Source organism: Xyrauchen texanus, chromosome 6 (assembly GCF_025860055.1).
Source record: "Xyrauchen texanus isolate HMW12.3.18 chromosome 6, RBS_HiC_50CHRs, whole genome shotgun sequence".
NCBI classification, from domain to species: domain Eukaryota; kingdom Metazoa; phylum Chordata; class Actinopteri; order Cypriniformes; family Catostomidae; genus Xyrauchen; species Xyrauchen texanus.
Genome location: NC_068281.1, coordinates 33,878,823 through 33,900,223, shown reverse-complemented (window position 1 = coordinate 33,900,223; position 21,401 = coordinate 33,878,823). Strand labels below are relative to the sequence as shown.

General features: G+C 37.5%; 1 protein-coding gene across 23 annotated transcripts in view; it reads right to left on the bottom strand.

Moving 5' to 3' along the window:
• The window catches only part of LOC127644650 (discs large homolog 1-like protein), a 143,814-nt gene that overhangs the window by 44,365 nt on the left and 78,048 nt on the right, over positions 1–21,401 (bottom strand). For 13 of the 23 annotated variants that reach the window (XM_052127927.1, XM_052127930.1, XM_052127932.1 and 10 more), the window contains 3 exons: positions 8,644–8,742; positions 8,047–8,100; positions 4,747–4,797 (listed from right to left, as the gene is read on the bottom strand). In XM_052127927.1, coding sequence (XP_051983887.1) covers positions 4,747–4,797; positions 8,047–8,100; positions 8,644–8,742 — 204 coding nt within the window. Of the gene's footprint in view, positions 1–4,746; positions 4,798–8,046; positions 8,101–8,643; positions 8,743–16,634; positions 16,887–21,401 lie in introns of those variants that run through there. The other 10 variants (XM_052127941.1, XM_052127946.1, XM_052127943.1 and 7 more) reach the window with 5 other exon arrangements.

The window sequence follows — 21,401 nt, the reverse complement described above, 5'->3', positions numbered from 1 at the left end:
CCCTCCCTAGCAACCGGACCAATTTGGTTGCTTTGGAGACCTCAGCATGTCCCAATACTCGCTGAGCTACATAGGCCCCATTCAAATAGTTTTTAATGAAATCTAGAGAAATGGATGAAAACTATTTCTATTTTAAAATAACAAGTAACAGTGTTCAAACTTTATTTTGTTTGAATGTTTATATGTTGAACAGTACTGTATGTAAATTATACCTGACTGTAATGATACATTAATGTATTAATATTACATAAATTGTAATAAAATTGCAAAGAAAGGATATTCAAGCAAGTCTTTTGAATTAAAAATGTTTACAATCAATATTAATAATTAATTATATTGAAAGTATATTGCAGTGCATTAATATGTACTTAGCTTCTCTCTCTCTCTCTCTCTCTCTCTCTCTCTCTCTCTCTCTCTCTCTCTCTCTCGTGTTTACATATTTGGCATCTTTTAATACCACATAACACAAATCATGCAGTAAAATGGTTCCCAATTACAGTTCTCTGGACAGCATTTCCATTTGCAATAGCAGCGCTGCACTCCTGCTGTGCATCCTCTCGGTGCTCATTTGGTTGATCCTCTTCAGACTCCTGTAGTAGCTCCTTTCCAAGTCTTTTCCCAATGTTGTCTAATACAGCCCCTGCAACAATGATCAGTGTTGTCTCAAGCTTTGTTTGAAGCCCATCTGCATGCAAGGAAACCTTTTTTTCCAATCACTCTCTCCAGAAGACTTGTTGCTGCAATGTGGCAGGAGTTGTAGCGTTTCTCAGCTGGTGCTATAAGGTTCAAGAGGGGGGTCTTCAGGTAGGCACGACAGAGGTAGCCATTATCGCCTACCAGGTGACCCTGGAATGCATGGATTTCACGCAAAGCACACAGACTTCTATTGTCAAAGATCCTGTCATGTGTTCAATGTTGGTGATTTAGCCCTTCTCATCACACACTACTTGAACAATGATGGAACAGTAGCCCTTCCAGTTGCAAAACAACGAATCACTTTTATAACTCCAGGAAAACCAGCTCTTGTATAAAATCCAGCCGGTGCAAATCTTATATACTGATCTTTCAACTACCCTTCCAACAATTCTGCTCACAGTTGATTTATGTACCCAAGAAAGGTCCCCATCCACCATTTGGAAACAACCAGTGGCATAAAAGTGCAAGGCTATCAGAAACTGGTGCAATGGTGGTATAGCTGCATTTCGGTCACTGCTATGTTTAATTAGGGGTCCAATTCTTTCATTTAATATAATTACAGATTCCTTGTTGAATCTATACATCTTTGGAAATCCCTCATTGTCATAAAACTCAACAGGGTTCAGTCTGTCCTGTATTTTTCTTCGAGGCACTCTTTCATTGTCCCTAATCAACCAAAAAATGTGTTTTCCATTTTCTATATTTAAACCTCCTCAGCTGCAAGTTTAAAGTTAAATCAGAGTTTGAAGTAATGGAGCAACAGGATTAAAGTTAATCTAGATTTACTGTGAAATTTAAATCAGGATTAAAATAATGGTTTAAATTTAACCATGATTATTTTTAAACAAGGTTTAAAGTTTGGTGCAACAGAATTATTAGATAAACCTTGATTTAATCTCAGTTTAATGTTAATCCTTTTTGGTGAAACCCACCAAAAGTGTGCATAGCAGAAACTTCTTGATAAAGTCCAAATATAATTAAAATTAATTTCTACCTTTTACAGTGCCACTCAAAACACGTTTACAAGAGAATACTTTAATACACTGCAAAGTGTAGATTACTAAGTGGATTTTAAGGCAAGAAACATTAACGCTAAGCAATAATAGAGCGTGGACTATATAAACACCTTTCAGTGTTCAGTTGTGGATTTAGACGACAAATTTTCTGTTATTTTGCTTAAGAAGCATGCTTTAAGTTGCACTGACGACAGCTTGTAGAGTGGCATTGTTTATTTATACAGAGTTAATAAATGTGCACTACAGTGCAGCATTGAATTGGGTCACAAAAACAGCTGATGAGAAATGGGAGGGGGTTGGCCTTAGGCAGAGTTGGCGATTAAGTCTTGACAGTGGAATAAGGGTCAACCGATTATCGGCCTGGCCGGATCCGATATACATAATTTTTTCTAATTAGTGGAATAGTTATTTTATTTTGTATAAATCTTAAAATCCGTTGGCTCTGATGCCACCTGCAGTGACTGCCTCTCTCAGAAAGTTTACTGCTTGTAGTGTGGCTCAATGTCCCACCCACAATATTATCAGGTTGGTTATGTCACGAGTAAATGGTCAATCAACACTGTACACCGTATTCATCGGGAGAGGTGGGAAAGAGGAAAGCAGTGAGAGGAAGATACATCAGAGAGGACGAGCCTTTTTCAAAGGTAAGAATGCAGATTCTGAATTTGCAATAAACATCACAATACTCTATGCCAGCGGTCAACAATTAGTGCCGGATTTGTTCCATCATGACAACAATTGCCCCATGTCACCGTTGTTACACCATTTTGTCACTTTTAACTTTCTTTTCAAATGATAAAAGGCAAATATCAATAAAACTTACTATTGACACACTAAAGCTGAAGGTATAAATAACCATCTTAAGACAAATGTTTTTGTGAAATATCTTCAGTGCCTAAACATTTTGCACAGTACTGTATTTCAAATTAGCAGTCAAATCTGACAACACTGGTGTCATAAATGGTGCTTCTTTACCTCAGATTACGCTAAAAAACTAAATTTGTTTTGATTGGCTCTTTTACCTGTAAGGCGGGACTTCCTATTTACATTCGTTGACCATTGGCTGCAGTTAGGATTTCTAATTTCTCGCATTCATTTTTAATTAATTAACTTCAAGGTAAAAGAGCTTCACGTGTACTATAAGTAAATGTCTTATTCACTATACACTGTATGTACAATTGGTTTGATTCAGTATTTTTTGAGTAAATGCAATTGCTAACGTGGACATGCCATCCATGGTTGCTTGTATACTGTGTGCACTGTTTTTCATTATTTCTAATATATTAATTTCTACATGTGCAAATAAATTACAAACATTTGATGACTAAACAGAAATCAGAAGAACCTGCTATCTACCATTTCAAATACAATATAATTTTTTTAGATTCTTTTTTACAAAGTTAAAGTTTTGTGTGAAATTTAGTAAATATAGTGCTAAATAAGAGTTTATAATTTTTTAAGCAATTTTATGTTTACTATTTACTATATTAAATTGTGTGATATATTGGCATTGTATCGGCCACCCTGCTCTCTGGATATCGGCCATTAAAAAACCCATATCAGTCAACCACTAGTTAATGCATAACATTCTGTGATGAGCTGTTTAGTTCATTTTATATATATATATATATATATATATATATATATATATATATATATATATATATATATATATAATTCAAAAGAAATCCTGCTAGGAGCCCCCTCCACTTTATTTTGAAAAAGTTTTTCAGTATTTTTCAAAAGATAATATTGATGTTCAGTTTTGTAGTATTTCATTAAAAAGGACATTTTGTGTTAGTGTAAATTTTTAGACAAAAATGTCAATTTTTTACAGCAAATGTATATCGGCCACAAATATTGGTTATCGGTCTTCTTGATTCCTAATAATTGTCATCGGTTTCAGCCCTGAAAAAACATATCAGTCAACCCTTACTATGGAAGGCAAGATGGTGCTCTTTTTTTTTCTCTCACTGGTAACTTTGCTGAGATAGGATGAATTAGGTAGGATGTGAGTTTCTTGTGCTTTCTTAACAACTGATGGCTCTGACACATTGCATTTTAATTTACATGCTCTGAGTACTGTATGTAAATACAGTAGTAAAGTATTTAAGGCTTTTGCTGTGTAGCTGCTTGTACTTTAGTAATGGCTGCCGAGATGTACGTGCAACCAGAGTCAAACAGCTTGCAGGGTAAAAGAAACATAAAAAAACATGATGGAATGAAGAGATCAGTGATGCAACACTTAAAATGTGCATCAGCACCCTGCTCAGCTCTAATATGCTGTTAAATGCCCTGAACGTCGTGCATGCAATATGGAAATTGTCTTTAAAATTCACATCCACTTTCTCTGTAAATTAAGGCATTGTTGGATTTACTGTACCTGTTCATCCCCCAACCAATTAGTCAGACCTATTAAACATGCCTGTAGATTATACTGTTCTAGCATGATAATATAGACCATTGTCAGGTAGACTACACATTTAATTTGACGCAAAGGAAAATTAAGCTGTGAGGGATTAATATTTCATACAGTGTCCTCAAATGTTAAACAGCTGTTTTTTATTATTATTTATTTTGTATTCTTGAACAAGAGCAAAATCCTTCATGTGACTTTTGGCTGTAGAGCGATTAGATTCACTGTTTTGGACTGCCACTTCTATGCACCGAGCAGACGTGTGGTACGTGCGACACCTGTGCTGTATCCTAACTGCTTGTCTGGTGTGCAATTTCCTTTAAGGTCCTAGGACATGTCTAATTTTCACAACATATTTTCCAGAGGTTTTTTTTTTCTTCACTGGAAATGTTTTGGAGGTATAGTTTATATATTTTGTCAGCTGAACGATCCACAACAAAGAATATAACAGTGGAATATACTGAAATGACTGAACTTCTATCCATCACAGGCACGTTTTCATTCAACATGACAGTGTCTACCCTGCTCAAAATCTATAACAGACAGAGGAAGAGGTCTATAGGAATTCTGGACACTTCAGGGAACAAAGGCAAGAGCAGCATTGGACAGTCCACTCACCCGTTCCAGTGAAATCTCTTCATATTCAAAGTCAGCCTCTGTGCCGTTAACCTATAAAACAAAACAAGATATCAGACACAATGTTCATATTTATATACTCATCAAGCCATCATATACAATAGAAATGTACAGTTCCAAGTTATGGATGTGTTTGGTAGGCATTGCTGACTTTTGGGTAGACTGCAGATAGCTTGCTGTAGCTTTCTTTATGTATAGAATGTGAACACTGTGGCCATTATTAGTCTCTAAATCAGCTTTAGTGATGCACGCTCTCTTAAACACTAACAAACTGCACTATGATCAAAATATTGGTATATTTTGCAATACACTTCAAATATTATCACATTTAAATCAATAGTTTTATAGATTTCAATAGTTTTTAATTGAATTATGCTATTCACAATGCTTCATGAGATTGTAGTTCGTCCCCTCATTAAAGACCTTAAGTACACAGTCTTGTACCTTTATCTTCTTGTCAGAATTTCAAACATTTTGTGATTTAAATCAGAGTTTATTATGCTATGATACTGTGGTTCATGGCTTAGTATGCTTTTAAGAAGGATTTTGTAAAATCACTACAGAAAACAATTAAGAGAAAAATACTTATAGAATCATGATGGCTGAAAAAGTGGCCAGGCACAGTTGTATTGTATTGATATAGCATCAATATTTCAATGGCTAGACGAGTGTGTGAGAGTATGATTACAGATAAAATTGTGAATGTGAGACTGATGAGCACACTAGAGGCAGAGAGTTATTAAATTAAATCAGTAGAATGGTCAGACTAACGGCAGTCACTGAAAACACATGAATGAAGCAGCTGAGCCTTCTTGCCCAAAAACACAAGCGATCACAGCTAAAACTCTTCATGTGCCCCATCAGAACATAGTTGCAAATGACAATATTAACCTTGATTATTGTCCCAGGGAAATGTGACTTCACTACTATATGATTATCATTTATACTACTTTCTAAAATAATGTGTAGATTATCTATAAAGAGACATAAATTAGCTTTTATAAAAGCTTTTCACCATTTCAAATCAAAAACACAGATTAGGGATATTTGTCAAAGACTGTAGTGTAGTGGATTGTATTGTCAAAGAGTGTATTGTTCATTTATAAAAATTGAACTTTTCCAGTCTGGGTGCTGATTGGTCCATGCAGCTAAATAGCATAATGTCTGAATGAAACTGGATCCTTAATATATATATTATTTTATTTAGTAACCATTTAATAAAAGCAATACAGCACTTGAGGTAATGCTATGTTGTGAACGTAGGCACAGCTCACAATATTTATTATTCACAATAAAGCACATCCTCCTGTACCTTATTTCTTTTGTACCTTATCACTTAAATAAACCCTGATAAGAAAAGAGCTCTAGTAAAGCTGTTTAAAATAACAATACCAGTGAATCACCTTGCATTTTGCCAATTATATAAAAAAATGCAGTTTTCTGATCTGAGCTTTGCCAAACATAGATATGACAAGAAGGCTGTGACATATTCAAGTTTGTGCAATGTTTAGGAGACACTTGCACTTTCCCAAAACGTTTGTTTACTAATGGAAAAGAGACACCACAATTTTAAAGTACATAATTATGTGATCCTTTGCTCACTCTCTTGTTGTTACAAAACCCTGTCTTTCTTAGCCTTGGTCCCCAATCACTTATTAAAACATGTTTTTTTCCATACAATGAAAGTCAATGCTGACTGAGGCTAACATTCTGCCAAACATCTCCTTTTGTGTTTTTTACAGAAGCAAGTCTTTGGAACAACATGGGGGTAGGTAAGTAAGTAATTAAAAGTGTAATGCCATGTCAGGAACTAAGGCTATTCTCATGGCAGGAACTTTTTTCAAAGGTTTTAAGTTTTCAACAAGTACAGAAAGAGTTACATAACTAAAAACAGCAGGGTAAAACTATATAATATGTTTCAAATGAACATGTTATAAAAAGTTTCAAACTTTTCCAGGTAAAACCTTAACATGTGGGGTAAGTAAATAATGACTTTTAATTGTTGGGTGAACTATCCCTTTAAGATGCTAACTGTGCAGCATGTGAACATACAAAGATGATCCTGTTGCTAGAATAATTTAATATCCAACTAGCATTGTTTATAAGTGCCACCATATTCTAAGCTCTGTACTTAACCAATACTCTACTTTGATACCTATTTAAACCACAATAAACACTAAACAATCAAAATGGCAAATCAAAACTCTTAAACTTCAATGTCCATCCAATGATGGTGCAGTATGTGACTGAAGTCAAAACAATGTTCCAGAAAAACTTAGCTTTAAATATGTAATGCATAGAGAGATTGGGCCTTGCATATTCATTAGCACTGTAGCTGGCTGCGTCTGGTTTTGTCTCAGCACCATGGACAGTGGCATTCTACAAGGGCCCATATGAACATTGAGTTAATGTACAAGGACATAGCTGTGATCGGTGAATAATACAGTCAGTGATTTCAGTTCATTTGTGATTAGTAGGTTTCTATATTGTAGCTCATAAATCTTCAAGCCTTCATCACAATATCTCGACAAATTCAATAAATGCAACAATAATGATATTGACATTAGCCTAATTTACTTCTCAACTCATCTCAATTGAGTCACAGCAACACCACCCACCTAATGTGTTTTGCCTAAACAAGTCAACCTCCAAATGTTATTCTCACCTCACTTGCTTCACAACATAATTTCCACATGGAGTCAATTATGGCCCCCAATCACAGAAGACACAGAAGTGGCGGTGAGTCCCACAAGGCTCCTTGTGCTACTCACAGTCTGTTGTGCTGCTGATACAGCAAAAAGGCTAAAATGAAGGCTGTGATGTATGGGTGGGGCTGGATAAGAAAAACAGACGTAGTGCCCCTGAGTAGCACAATCAAAGACTACTGACCTTACAACTCCACAGGTAAACTCAAGGGAAATGAATCACAAAACAAACCATGGAGATGTAATTTCACCACAGTGCTGACTGAACGCCACCTCAGTAATGATATTCCAACTGCTATGCTTACATTAAACTGAGATCAAAGATCTAACACTATCGTAGTCCTTGACTCAAAGACAATGACATAAAATGGATAATCAAATAAAACAATATTTTGCATTGAAATAAATACTAAAAAGTGGCTTGTTCCAAGCTGTTAAAGTTGTAAATATCACCCTTGATGTAACAGAACCAAGTAAAACATGTAATTTGCATAAATGCAGTGTGCTGCTTTGAGGAGATTCTTGAATTTTGTGCGAAACAAATGTAAAATATTCTGTAAGTAAAAATGACACTTACATATGGGGCTGAATCCAAACTCTCTGTATTTACCACAACAGGGGGAGGATTTGCCTGCAAGAGAAAACAGTCCAGTTATGACATTAGTTTCAGCACATTCTTACCTCCCTTACAAATTGCACCTGGAGCAAAATGTGTTTAGTAGAAGCAGTAACTAAGAAAAGCCGTGTTAAGCTTGCAGTGTTCTATTCAGCAAAGGTAAAATCACTTACTCTCCACATGACGCTACATATACCACCACTGGCACTCACACCAGATTAACACAGCGCGGCCAGCATACATACATACATGGCATTTTATACTGCAGTACATGCAATGCTGAAGCATGAATGCTATTACGAGCCCAAAGTAGCCTAAAATGTAATCCTCTCTTTCTCTGTCTTGCTCAATCACTCTGTCTGCCGGCTGGTTAACACACAGATGCTATTAGTTAAGGGGAATGGCTGTAGTACTTTACCCGACTCTGGGGCCGATAATCCTTCAGCCCCATCAACAAGCAATGGAATGGCAGGGATCAAGTGGGAAATGACCAACAGGAAGAGAGCAAAAAAAAAATAAAGCAGGGAGGAGGGAGAGGGAAAATAGAGCAAAAAAGACCTGTGACGTCGGTGGAGGGATGACAGCGGGCTCCGAAGGGACAGTGGAGATTGGGATCACAGGGATTATGAGAGTGGAGGGTGGGACAGCATCTGTCTGCTGAACAATAGCATGGAAGGGGAGAGGTCAGGTCATATATATACACAACAACACAACAGAACAGCATTGCATAGGAACCAACCAAGGGGGTTGGGTGAAAGTGAGTGTATGATTAAGACAGCAGCAAATACGAGGGGCATCACAGCAGGGAGCTGCGAAACACACTTTTTGCAATTATTGGAGAATTTCAGAAGTGGAGAATGAAAATGAGAATGTGAATGAGGCTGTATAATACAGTTGCAAATGGTACAGTTATGATGACAGAACAGTGGCCACAAATAATTTTGGATGGACAGTGCAGTGAGAATTCCATATGCAAGGCTAAAATCTCAAGTGAACTGTTTTTTTCATGTGCTGGATAGACTTGCACACTGTTGAGTGCTCCTCAGCCTTTCAAAGAATGGTCTTTGACCACAAGCGAATATGAACAAGTTTATCGCATGCACACTATGACTGCTTTGTGATATTCTTTTAGAGCAGTCAAGGACAGGCGCTGATCATACACAGATAAGAACTGCCCGTGTGTTGAGAATGATCCAGAACGCAGAACACAGAAGTATACTTTGGCATTAACAGTGATTAAATGGGTCTCTAGCAAATGCTTTGCTTTTAGTGTAGATGGCATGGTGTTCTACTTCATGTAACAGGAGTGCTTGTCCATATAATCTTATTGTCCTATAAAGATGCATTTGATAGAATGCCTCCACATGCACTTGCCATAGACTAAGCAAAGCAGTTGTTTTGTGCATGCTTCAAACACATCTGTACGGGCTCGAGTTCAAAAGAGTATACTTTAAAAAGGCTGAGTGCTCAACTGTGTGTGAGATGTAACAGCATGTGGAAAAATTAAATATAAAATAGCCTTTAGAGTGTTTGTGATGCTCCGGCTACTTGTTATTGAGCTGGGACTTTTTTTTACTGAGCTGTGTGATGTCAAGGAGAGGAGTAAGCTTTTCCTACACATTCATGGGAGTGAAGACACACTCACACTGTAACACTATGACAGGGCAGATGTCCACGACACACTCTGACATACAGCCTGGTGGATGACTTGGAGGAGTGTCTCTCTCTTTGGCACAACACTCACAATCACTCCTCGCTGAGACCACAGGTGCTTCTCTGCCACTGAAGCACAATATGCGCAGATTTCACAATTAACTAGTTGTGTATCTATTTGGAGGAAACCTTGGAGGTAATTCTGTTAAAGTAATTCTCTAATTTAATCAGGGCTGGCTCCAGCTCGAAGATGTACAGTGAGCCATTGTCCCTTATGGGTGTGCAATTGTCATGAAAAAAAGTGCTCTGTATTACATTGGGATATGTGTACATGTCCCATTAAAGTAACTTTGAGTACCATCAAAACACCAAGGCAGGTAAATAACAAGGTAATAATCATTCAGTTAAAAAATATTCATATAATATTACATGGGATTACCATTTGATACCATCATTACAACATTGTACTGTCACAGTACTTTTTTGTAAGAGAGGGTACTTGCAAGGTTGGGTTATCATCCTAAAAACAACAGATGCAAAACAATACAGGAAGCCTTTGTTTTTTACGAATATTCATACTTGTGAATCTGAAATTAGAAACTCCTCTTCTGCATGGAGAGGTATGTTAATTAGCATAATAAGATTCAGGTCACTTTATGTACAGCAGTGTCTTTACATTTTTTAAAATAATGTTTAAACATTCTTAATAAGTTTGAATGTTTTCAGTCACACATATAGGTAATAAGAAGCAGTCTAGCAATAATTTATTTCACAATAACCATGTAATGTGTAACAGTTTTCTCTGAAACCTAGGACATCACTGCTACTCATACCAATGCAATGCAATTACACAGATCATTGTGCTGACTAAAGTATATTAATTAAGAGTGATGTTATTGGGTAAAACAATACCGAGGGTGGTTTGATTGCTGTGGTGCCTAAACCCCAAAACATGCTCTGCACACAGACTAAAATTAGATCTTATCAATGGCATCGACTGGAGTCCCACTTTAGTGCTCCACTATAGACCTTTAATTGTGGGATTAATAGCTCTAAATAAATTTCACATGAAAAACAACACATTAGGTATATGACAAGCTTGACAATCAAGCTTACGATAACTGACATTTGAATCAGAAAAAAGATGCATATGTACAGTAATATGCAACAACACACGTGTATGCTAAGTGAAAATAAAAATGCAGGGCCAAAAAACTACAAATAAACTACAAAGGCACTCTGAAACACTAAAGGAATAAATATGAAGTCCAGTGGAGTAGACGAAAGACAGACGTCAGTCAATCTCAGCATAACCACTGAAAGACATATGCCTTAGTCATCATCATCAACAAAAATGTTAAACAGCAAACTGGTCAAGAACGTAAAGCTAAAGTAGGACCTATATTTGACACCACAACAAACAGCAGGAACACATCCTGATGCAAGGATCAGAAAGCAGATCTGCTCGTTCCTCTGCTCTTTCTCCTCCTAACATACCTTATCAAATGACACAGAGGCCCAGAGAGGGTCAACCCTGCCAGAAAACCTATCCCCCAGCCCGATCACTTTGGCCGTGCTCATTGTGGGGCTTTTCTTCACGCTGTCGCGTAGATTGAGGAACTTGGTTCTTGTTTTTCCTATGTTTGAGGGCAGAGTGCAGGAGTTGTAGGCAGGCTCCTGGGTCAGCATCTGCTGGAGATGTGGTTGCTTGAGGATGGAGGTGGTGGGTTGTGGGTTCTGTCTGAGGTTGACCCTTGGATTAGAGACATTTTTCCTCTCATGAACCGATCTCTCGCAGCTGTCCACTCTCCGGCCACCGTACTCATGGCCAGAGTAGAAAGTTGTCATGTTCAGAATGTGGACGAAACGTGAAGCAACGGCGTCAAATTTAAGGAAAACAATGTCAATGGTGAGAAGTCTGCAGTTGGTGCAGTGCCTTGGCAACAAACGAGTGGAGTGAAATTGAGTCCAGGCTCTCACGCATTCATGTGCATGCCGACCCTCTGTGTCTCTCTCGTTCACTCTTCCTCTCATCTTTTTGCATTCTCATGCCAATTAGAGAGCTCCAATAGGCACAGCCATCAGGCGTGGAGGGGCTTATTCCCGGCATGAATAATCAATGCTGAGCTCAGATTCGCATACAAAGCCAGCCCACTGAAACTGCGCCAATATGCACAGAGTGACTGTATCCTAGCATGAGGGGAATCCATATAGTAAACAGCTCCTCACCAACGCACATATCCACAGATGGAAATTACAGGTATCTATCAATTAAGGAGAAGTGACTAAGGTTCCTTGTGTCAACATGGCTTTTGTAGTTCAAAACAACATTAACCTAATTTCTATCCACTTTTCATGTTGTTTTGTTATTGACAGTGAAAATGAGTAAAAAAAAAAAACATTTGTAAATTTTGCAGTCTTCTGCTGGTTTCCATTCAAATGGCCTTTTATCGATAATGAATCGATATGAATACGATTCGTTTGAATACGTTTTTTTTGTGTGCGCATAAGTCACATAAGTTTTGGTTTATTGCAAAAGAAATCTGTCCTTAAACCGTTTCCATATATCATTAACTGTATACATTTCACCTCCCAGATGTCCCTACTTTGTTTCCCCGAAGTCTTTATAAAATGGGCAGAGTATTGAGAAAATTCATAGAAATTAGTCTGCTTACAGTCATTTTAATTTCACAAATAAATGCAATCAGAAGTGGAGGAACTGCAATCAAAAGTGAGCAGTTGCCCTTCTAATAAGACTGTAATATTGGTCCTGATGTTGCGCCTATCGCAAGTTGCCACCGGTTCGGACCGAAAGAGAATTGTCATGGCCCTGTTAAAGCTGGCAACCCGAACAAAGTAGTGGGAATACTTTTGGTCTTAGTATAAGGACCATCCATGGATGTGTATATGCTGTGCGCACAGCTATTAAAGAAAAATGTATGTGGTGTAATAGAGTTTACATATGATCCATTCCTGATATTCAATAGGCTATTTTAAACAATCATCTAAAGCATTGCCATCACAATTGCATTATGTCCCATATATTTGTCCAGCAACTTTTAACAACCAACTGAACTTGATTGTCAACTAAAATTAATTTTAGCATCATAATACAATTTACATTTTCTGAAGAAGCTCAGCAAATGCGATCTGAGGTAAAGACGGTTAGATTTCAAATATATAAAAGCTTTAAAATGTTCAAAAGCTAGTTTTCTGAAAGTGAACTCCGTATTGGACAAATAGTTCTGATAGTTTATAGTCTTGAAAAAAAGTGTAGAACATTCTGAAAATGTAATTCAGCCAACTTTTTTGTTTACAAAACAGGTTAAAGTTAATTTAAGTTTGTGTAAAGAAATAGCAATTACTTAATATAATTGGGCTAACAATATAATTTGTTTGTTTGGTAATTTATTCAATTTAATACAGGGAAAATTGCTGGCATTTTTTAAAAAGCTAAACAATAATTTTATAGAATTGGGCTATATGTTAGTGTTCCAAACATGCACACTGAAGCTTTTCTCCTATTATTGTGTAGTTATTTTTAATTTAAAACATCTTTGTGCACAGAAATTGTAGTTTTTTTGCATTATGGTCTAATTCCATGACTGCTGTCTATTATTTTGAATGGTGTGGAAAAGAAAGTTTAATAAATACAAGGATGGCTACCATGACTAAATTAATCACAAAGAGTGGCCATTAACTTGATGCATGATACGAGACATTTGTGTTGGCACTCCTGGAAGTGTCATGACGCAGATGTGTTTGCAGCATCGGATTTGAACAGATACGCAGTTAAGACCAAACCTTTTTGTGCTAATGCCCATTTTCTCAACAAAAAGTGTTTCCAAACCAGTTTTTCATGACATTTAAAGTATCGACATAGAGTTTATACACAAGAGTTAAACAGAAATATATTAAGTCGACACTTGTGAAATTTTTGCGAAAATCTACGTTTCCATCAGCTATATCTGCAAACTTTTTGATGCGCTACACCTTTTGTCGAAAAAACCCCCTTTGATGGAAACATAGTTATTGTAGGGGGCTTTTCCCTGATGTTCTGTTAGCGTAGTAAGTAGGGCTGGGTCTCGCCAAACACCTCATAATAAAATCGTGATTGAAATGGCACCAAATAAATTAGAGAGGCCTAGCATGTCCTTGAGAGAAAGAGCAAATCTGCAGCTTCATTTTCAATCTCTCTTTATAGAAGCGACTCGCATGATCTCAGAGTTTGCAAATTGATGATTAAAAATATGGATACAAGGATTTAAATTATTAATACAATACTGAGAAAAAGTTTCATGATACATCGATATTATTGTACCTGCATAGCCCTAGATGTCAGTTTGAATAAGACAATATAAAGCAATTAAGTTAATTATTCATTAGATTTTGACAACTGAAAATGAAATATCATTATTTGAGGTCTGAATTTCCTTTTCACATTGATTGGGGTTACTCAGTGTGGAAAAACAATACATTCAAAATGGCATATAAATTAATGCATATTACATATGGAAACTTTTGTGACAATGGGCTTGTCACAGTGTATGGATGCAAAGGTTATTTCCTTTGGGAATATTATGAATAGGCAAATTATACAAAATAAGCCTGGAATAGCTGTGTTGACATGACAACATGGGTGATTGGATTGGAGGCTGATTTTATAAGTGGATTTGAATTGATGAGCCCGAGTTCACCAAGCTGCTAACGACCACTGCTTCAGCATTTAGAGTAGTATGCATGTCAGCTCTGATGAACTTATACAATCAGCAGGTTAAACATTAGTTTAATTATTTCATGTTAAAGTGCCAAGCACACAGAATTACTTTCTCAATAAAGAAGTGAGCAGTAGTCTATGTGTACTTACAGAGGATTCTGTTAAATTAGCTGTTGTCCTTTATATGCACCCAAAGTTATATAATAATAATCATATTATTAATAAAGATGGTGACAATAACAGTCCTGTGACTCTCTGAATACTAGTGAAATAAAATTATGTTTAAATTATGTCACAGTGCATTGCTGGTGGTTTTGAGAGGCTTACATCTAAAATTGCTAGAATTTGGTCAGGATTAGGATCAACCTTACAGCAAGCGGTTTCACCTCAGGGAACAATACAACTCTAATGCCACCTACTGGCCACACACAGCTCTCACAGACAATTGTGAATTGATGCCCTCAACTAATACAAAAAAATTAATAAATAAAAAACACGGAACAATTTTGAATACATTCATTTGCATGAAATTATTTAAGTGAGTGAATGTCAGTTTGAACAGTACAAAGCACATGCAAGGATTGTGATTGTTGACAAACAATTCTTGACATAGATTAAATAAAACAAAAAATGTCCAGGCCATAGAAGACCCCAAAATCAAAGAAAAGATAAGACATTTTATTTTGAATTCAGAAAATGCAGCACGTTTAAGAACTATTAAGATTCTGCACAATAAAGGGACAAACTGCCATTAGTGTAATCTGAAAAAACGTAACACTGTAATAAAGTAATGAAAATCCTCTTGTCCGTACCCATTTGTTGCTGTTTTGTTTTTGTTTTTAATTAATCAGTGTAATATTATTTATCAGCCAAAATTACATTAAGTATAACAAATACTAACATTTTTAATCATTTAAATAATATATGATTCATTTATTTTTAGCATAATAGTACATTTAAAAAATCTTGATGGTCTTCATTATGCAATTTGTTTTATTATCTATTTAATTTTTCTGGGTTGAAACACGATGTTTTTGAAAGATTTTGAGAGATACACCACTCAACTGGTTCAGAGACTGCTCTTTGCTCTTTTACATGATGTGAGCATGCAAGATTTAATTTGTTTAATTACCTCTCTGACCTTCAGCTGACCAGGAGCTTTATATTATGTTTTTTTGGACTGACTAAACCAATAAATGGAGGGTTTAGGCAAGAAATTGTGACATCATATGCAGTGCCATTACCAGTGACACATTATAATATGCCCCAATTCATTCAATGACAGGTGAAGCTCATTGATAAAAGAAAATCATTCGGATCACTAATCACATGGCCTGTGAGCCACAACTGACAACCCCTGGAGGAAGAAAACTTTGTCTCGTGAAATACAACAATAGTCTTTGGCTGACAACATGTGCAATTTGCAATGTGTTCATGCCCAGGGGATGCTACTGCAGCAGTTTCACTATTTATGAACTTTTTTTTTTTTTATGTTTTGAAAGTATATAGGCATCATTTTTGTTTTTATGTATTAAAGTTTTCACAAAATAACAGACAACCTAGTGACAGATTGTATTTTTAAATAAAAAGAATAATAAAAAAATATTTTTAATTATTTGATTAAATTAAAACTTTCTTGTTTTAAAGTGGGGCGTGAACCAAAAAGATTTAGAGCCACTGGATTAAACTAAAGAGGCGTTCAAATCCGACAAGTACATTTGATATATAAGTGGCTCATAGAGCATTTGGGTCTGTCTGAATTATATAAAAACCTTTATATAAAACAACATATATTTGAAAGCCCTGTCTAGTATGTTCCAAAGTGATTACATTACCAAAAGTTATACACAGTATAACACGTAATAATCAATAATCACAATTACTTCACTGTAAAACTTTGGTCTTTGGGCACTATAAAAACAGCCTCAAATCTTAACACTTCAGATACTCTAAAGCATTTTTAAAACTTAAAAGTTGCATAAAGCTCAGTAAATAACACTAACAGCTTCACTAGAACAAAAATAACTATGTTGAAATAAGAAAAGAGCAGAAAGGAATAAGACACTGACTAAACGCTGAAACACACATACAAAAACTCATCAGTTGCCTAATAAGAATATTACCTCAAAATGTCTGCATTGTCCTAAAGGCACCTTCTGCATAAGCCCACAAAACATACCTGAACTGTCCTTAATACGATGCAGTCAGAGAAAGTATTCAGGCCGGTGAGGGTAGCAAGCACTCGGCGCCAGCGTGATGGAGTCGGTTTTGCAGCCTCCTCAGAGGAACTACGTATGGACCACTGTCTATTCTTGGGCCCAGCTGAGCCACCATGAGCCGAACTGGTGCTGGTGCCTCGACTTCCCCTGGAATATAGGTTGTTTCCACTGAAGATGTAGTTCATCGCTGTGAAGGAACTATGGATGCACACGAGTCACTTTTCAGGAGTGGTTTGATGACAAAAACAGGAAAACAAATCTAGCCAGAATCTCAGAGCGCTTCCAAACAACTTCCTTAATTATGAGTGTGGCTTCCTGTGCTATGCGTATCTTAAGTTTTCATCTGAACAAAGCCTCATGTGTGCTGTGTACTCGTGACCGCAGGATCTTAAGACACTCCTTCATTCCCCTCCAAAACTTGCTCTGTGATACAGCTACACCCATCCAACACTGTTTTGGTTCAAATTCCCAAAGCAAGAAAGTGAGTATTCTGAGCAAAGCTAACTGCTCTTTTATCAGTCACAAGTTGTTGGGGATGCAGACTCAAAGAAGGTGATCACTGGCTGGGCAAATTACGAGTAGGCTCTACCTTGCTTCACTGAAGCCATCAGTGCAATTCTGTGATCCACCAAGATAATAAATTTGAAGGCCAAGGAATGATTGACAGCTGTCTGTCCAAGTCCAACTGGGAATGTCACTCTGCCCAATTAACAATGCTTACAAGCATTAAAGTGAAAATTAGAGCCAGACGTTCAATATCACTTGCCGTTTAGGTCCTTCCTCTGAAATGGTTTTCCCATATTACCAAAAATGTCAGTTTAAGCTAACTTTAGGAATAAGTCAGTCATTAGAAAATACTAACAATACTTGAATAACCATGAATTGAGGCATCGCAGAAACTTACAAATTATTCCTCAGGACTTGATCAGTTGGGTATGCAGTAGCCGATCTTTAACAGCGCAGCTCAGAAGGAACCTCTTCCATTCAACAGTTCCGCAGATGTGCCACAGGTGCCAGAGGAGTTGGCTGATTTTGACACCAGGCTCTGCCTCCACTCCCTTGGGAGCTTAAAGCCATGGCAACAGCTCGTACATCTAAAAGAGCCAGCAGGATTTCCCGGGCAGTCTCCGGTCCCCTGTCTCGCACCAGAAGCCACATAAAAACACTCTTTGGCTTCATCTGTTGACATATTCATTAGTGCACTAGAGCCTACAGCAAGGACTGGATGGTACGAAAACATTACCGTTCCATTGTCAACACAAGGCTGGCTTGAGCACAGTGATAGTGTTGCATTCCCACGCGTAATCAGATAAAGTAATTTGCATGTAGACTCCATTGAATTACAATGAAGAATCTCAATTACAAAAACAACTGACTCGCTTGGATTTTTCTTTAACTATTGATTAGATGGCACCCTGAACAACAATGCTAAAGCTCCTCCACTCTTTTGAAAAGATTCCCAATAAATATGGCAGGACATCAATAATGCATTCCAAATAACCACTGAACACACTGTGTGCATGTCTAATGAGATCCTGGCAAAACCATTTAGAGCCACCTCTCAAAACTGAGCCACCCTGTCACCTTGCTAATTGATAATAAGACCCCCATACCGCTGCACATAATGGCACAGCAAATCCACACCAATAAAGGGAAGTAGGTAGATTTTAATGTATTACAATGGTAAAGGGATAATTCACCCAAAAATGAACATTCTCTCATCATTTACTTACATTTACTCATGTTGTTCCGAATCCAAACCCCTATGACATTCTATCTTAATTGAATGCAATAGAAGATGACAAATGCATCTTTTAGCATACAATGAAAGCGTAAGAGTACGGAATACATTCTGCAATATATTTTTTTTATTTAATAATGACCGTATTTTCCGCATAAGAGTTGAGAATGAGATAACAACAAGTACGTGTCTAATGCAAAAGGAACAGCAAGCGTTAGTCACAGTATGTACAGTAGATACTGGCCACATATGAAGGTTCTACTGGTTGAATGGGCACCTTGCGTGGGATATCAGTTTTCAAATCTCCCATAGGCCACACAATGGCTGACAAATTAGACTGACTATTGACAGGGTCAGACTGCTGGTCATCCTCTCAATAGATGTTGACAGTAGAGTCAGAATCCACAGATGTTCTCTTGGCTATTCCTGTCACCGCATTTTCTCCAGATACAGTCTTTTGATAAATGCCTGATCTGTTCGGAGACCATGAAAATATGAGACTAAGGACTGTCTGCATTTACACTTCAGATTCATTCAGAACCTGAATGATATTTTAACTCTGGGTTTTTAATCATATATTGTGGCAGTTATTTTAATCATTCAAATGTAGGAGCCAGAGACAACCGATTATGTGTGTAGCCTAAATTTAAAGCTTATGCAACAAAGGCACTGAATACCTGTTCCCTTAATTAAGGCACTAAATACATTTTAGTGGGGTTTCACAGGTCTTGAGCCCACATTAGAAAATTATTAAATAAAAAATAAAAATGATAATTTAATAGTTTTCGTTCTGTTTTTTTTTTCATTAAAAAATTATATTATTAGCATAACATTTTCAAGGAATTGAGAATCTCAATTGAGAAATGTACATACATTTCAGAATTTCTTAGTATATAGTATGTCCTTTAACTTTAATGACAAGATCCACTCAAGCATGGACTTCACAGGTTTGTGCAAAATCTGATGATCAATGTTATCCCAGTATGATTTGAGAATGTTCCAAACAGCACAGAGTGTGATATAATGGAAAGCAAGAAATCTGACCCAATGACATGGTCACTATCACAAATTTGCTTATTTGATTAGTAATCTAGAAACAGTGCAGAAAGTGTTCTCCCAAAACTGTATTTCAAGTATATACATTTGATTTTTAAATCCTATCTGAATTTTGAACCCCACTGTATATTCCCACAAATAAGCAAACAGTGTTTCCACCAACCCAGCAGTAAGTACAGCCCAAGCTATTATGGTATTTCCAAATTAAACATGCCTTTGATAACAAATTACATGCATCATTTAGCAACTAGGAACCATAACAAGAAATCTGAGCAGTGAAATAAGATTAAATGTTCCAGCATGTTCAACAACCACGATTGGATCAGTGGCAAAGCACTGCTGCCATTCACATCTGTAACGTGCACGCTTCATCCAGCACATCATGTGTGTGTACAAGACACAGTGAGCACTGCTGCATGACATAGGCACGCAGGTTGCCAGGCAGCAGAGGAAAGAGATATGTGCTTTCACATTTTCTCATTAAAACGCACTGACGTTCTGGACATCACACACTCACGAAGATGACTATCGCAATGTAACGCAGAACAATGCTTGTGTTTTCCACATCAAAACAAAGCACTTTGCGGAGGCCTTAAGAGAGTGTCAATCAGTGCCTCAGACAACATGACATATCACTTAAACATAACGCATGTCTTCTCTGTTACAGCACATCTGGCTTGGACACTTAGTGGTAATTAAATAGTTGTCCAAGTCATTTAAATGGAATAAAATGTCAACCACAAATCAGACCAATGCTGCTACAGAATAAGCATGCACTTAAGATAAAATGGCCAGAAAATTGTTCACCATTATTTTTAGATGACACAGATTAACTAACTTCAACATTGAAAAAAAGGTTTAGCATTTATGATTTGTTTATCTTGAAGCCAGTTCTGTATGCAGGGCAGTGATTGCGATGCAGATGTCTGCGCGTTTTCCTGTTGCAAAGTCCCAGACCTACCAACAAGTGCAGATGCCGTCTCTTGGTTCTCCTGAGGGTACCCATGATCCGGCGTCCCATCTTTTTAGCATACCACACCGAGTTGAGCATTGTGGGCTGAGGCTAGTACGTGTGGGGTTCACGCTTCGATGAGATAGCGCTCGTTTCCCAAGTCTGACCTGCCCTCTGTACCTCTTCTTACGCAGGCATCTCAAAGCCAGTTTCTGCACATGGTACGTGCTGGTGACAAACACATACAGCGCAGGTGCCTACGAACGTATGGAGAGAGAGAAAAACAGAGGCAGAGGCTGCCTGACGCATGCAAACTGCAGCAGAGAAAAAGAGCTTCACAATCTCTGCAGCCCTTAGTTAAAAGGCTACTTGATTCACCTTCTCTCTTTCTCTCTATCTCTCTCTCTCTCTCTGCTGTGGCTGATGCAGTTCCTGGCAAGCTGATCCAAACGTGGCTGTGCAGTGGTGGGATGTGAACTCAGGGCAGAGCAGTGCAGACGGCTGCAGGTGCCCACGTTCCCCTCTTCCAGCTCAAAATGAGTCCGCAGGAAGCCGAGAGAGTGAGGCTTGGCCAGCACTGACTTTACTTTGTTCTGTTATGAGACTGATTTCCTGAATGAAACAAGTCTGAAGGCTTGGAATGCGGAGAACACTCCAATGCTATGCCTTGTACAGTCTCTGACAAACAGCTGCAGTGTCCCTGTGCTGCCTGATGAACGCGCCATCTTCTCTTTTGTCACTTCGCAGAGCTGACCTTCCCCTTCTTCCTCACATTGCCTTAAATATACAACAGGGTAACATCCCTTTGCCTGTGAAAAATTCCTCTGGCGCTTTAAGGTATGGCGGGCTGGCGGCTCTTTGCATTCAACATGCTCTCCTGTTACTTTAACGTGTGATTAAGCCAGTTAACTTTGGTTCACAGGGAGATATATCAGGACTGACGTCACTGACGGGAAACCGGTTCATGATTTGTATGAG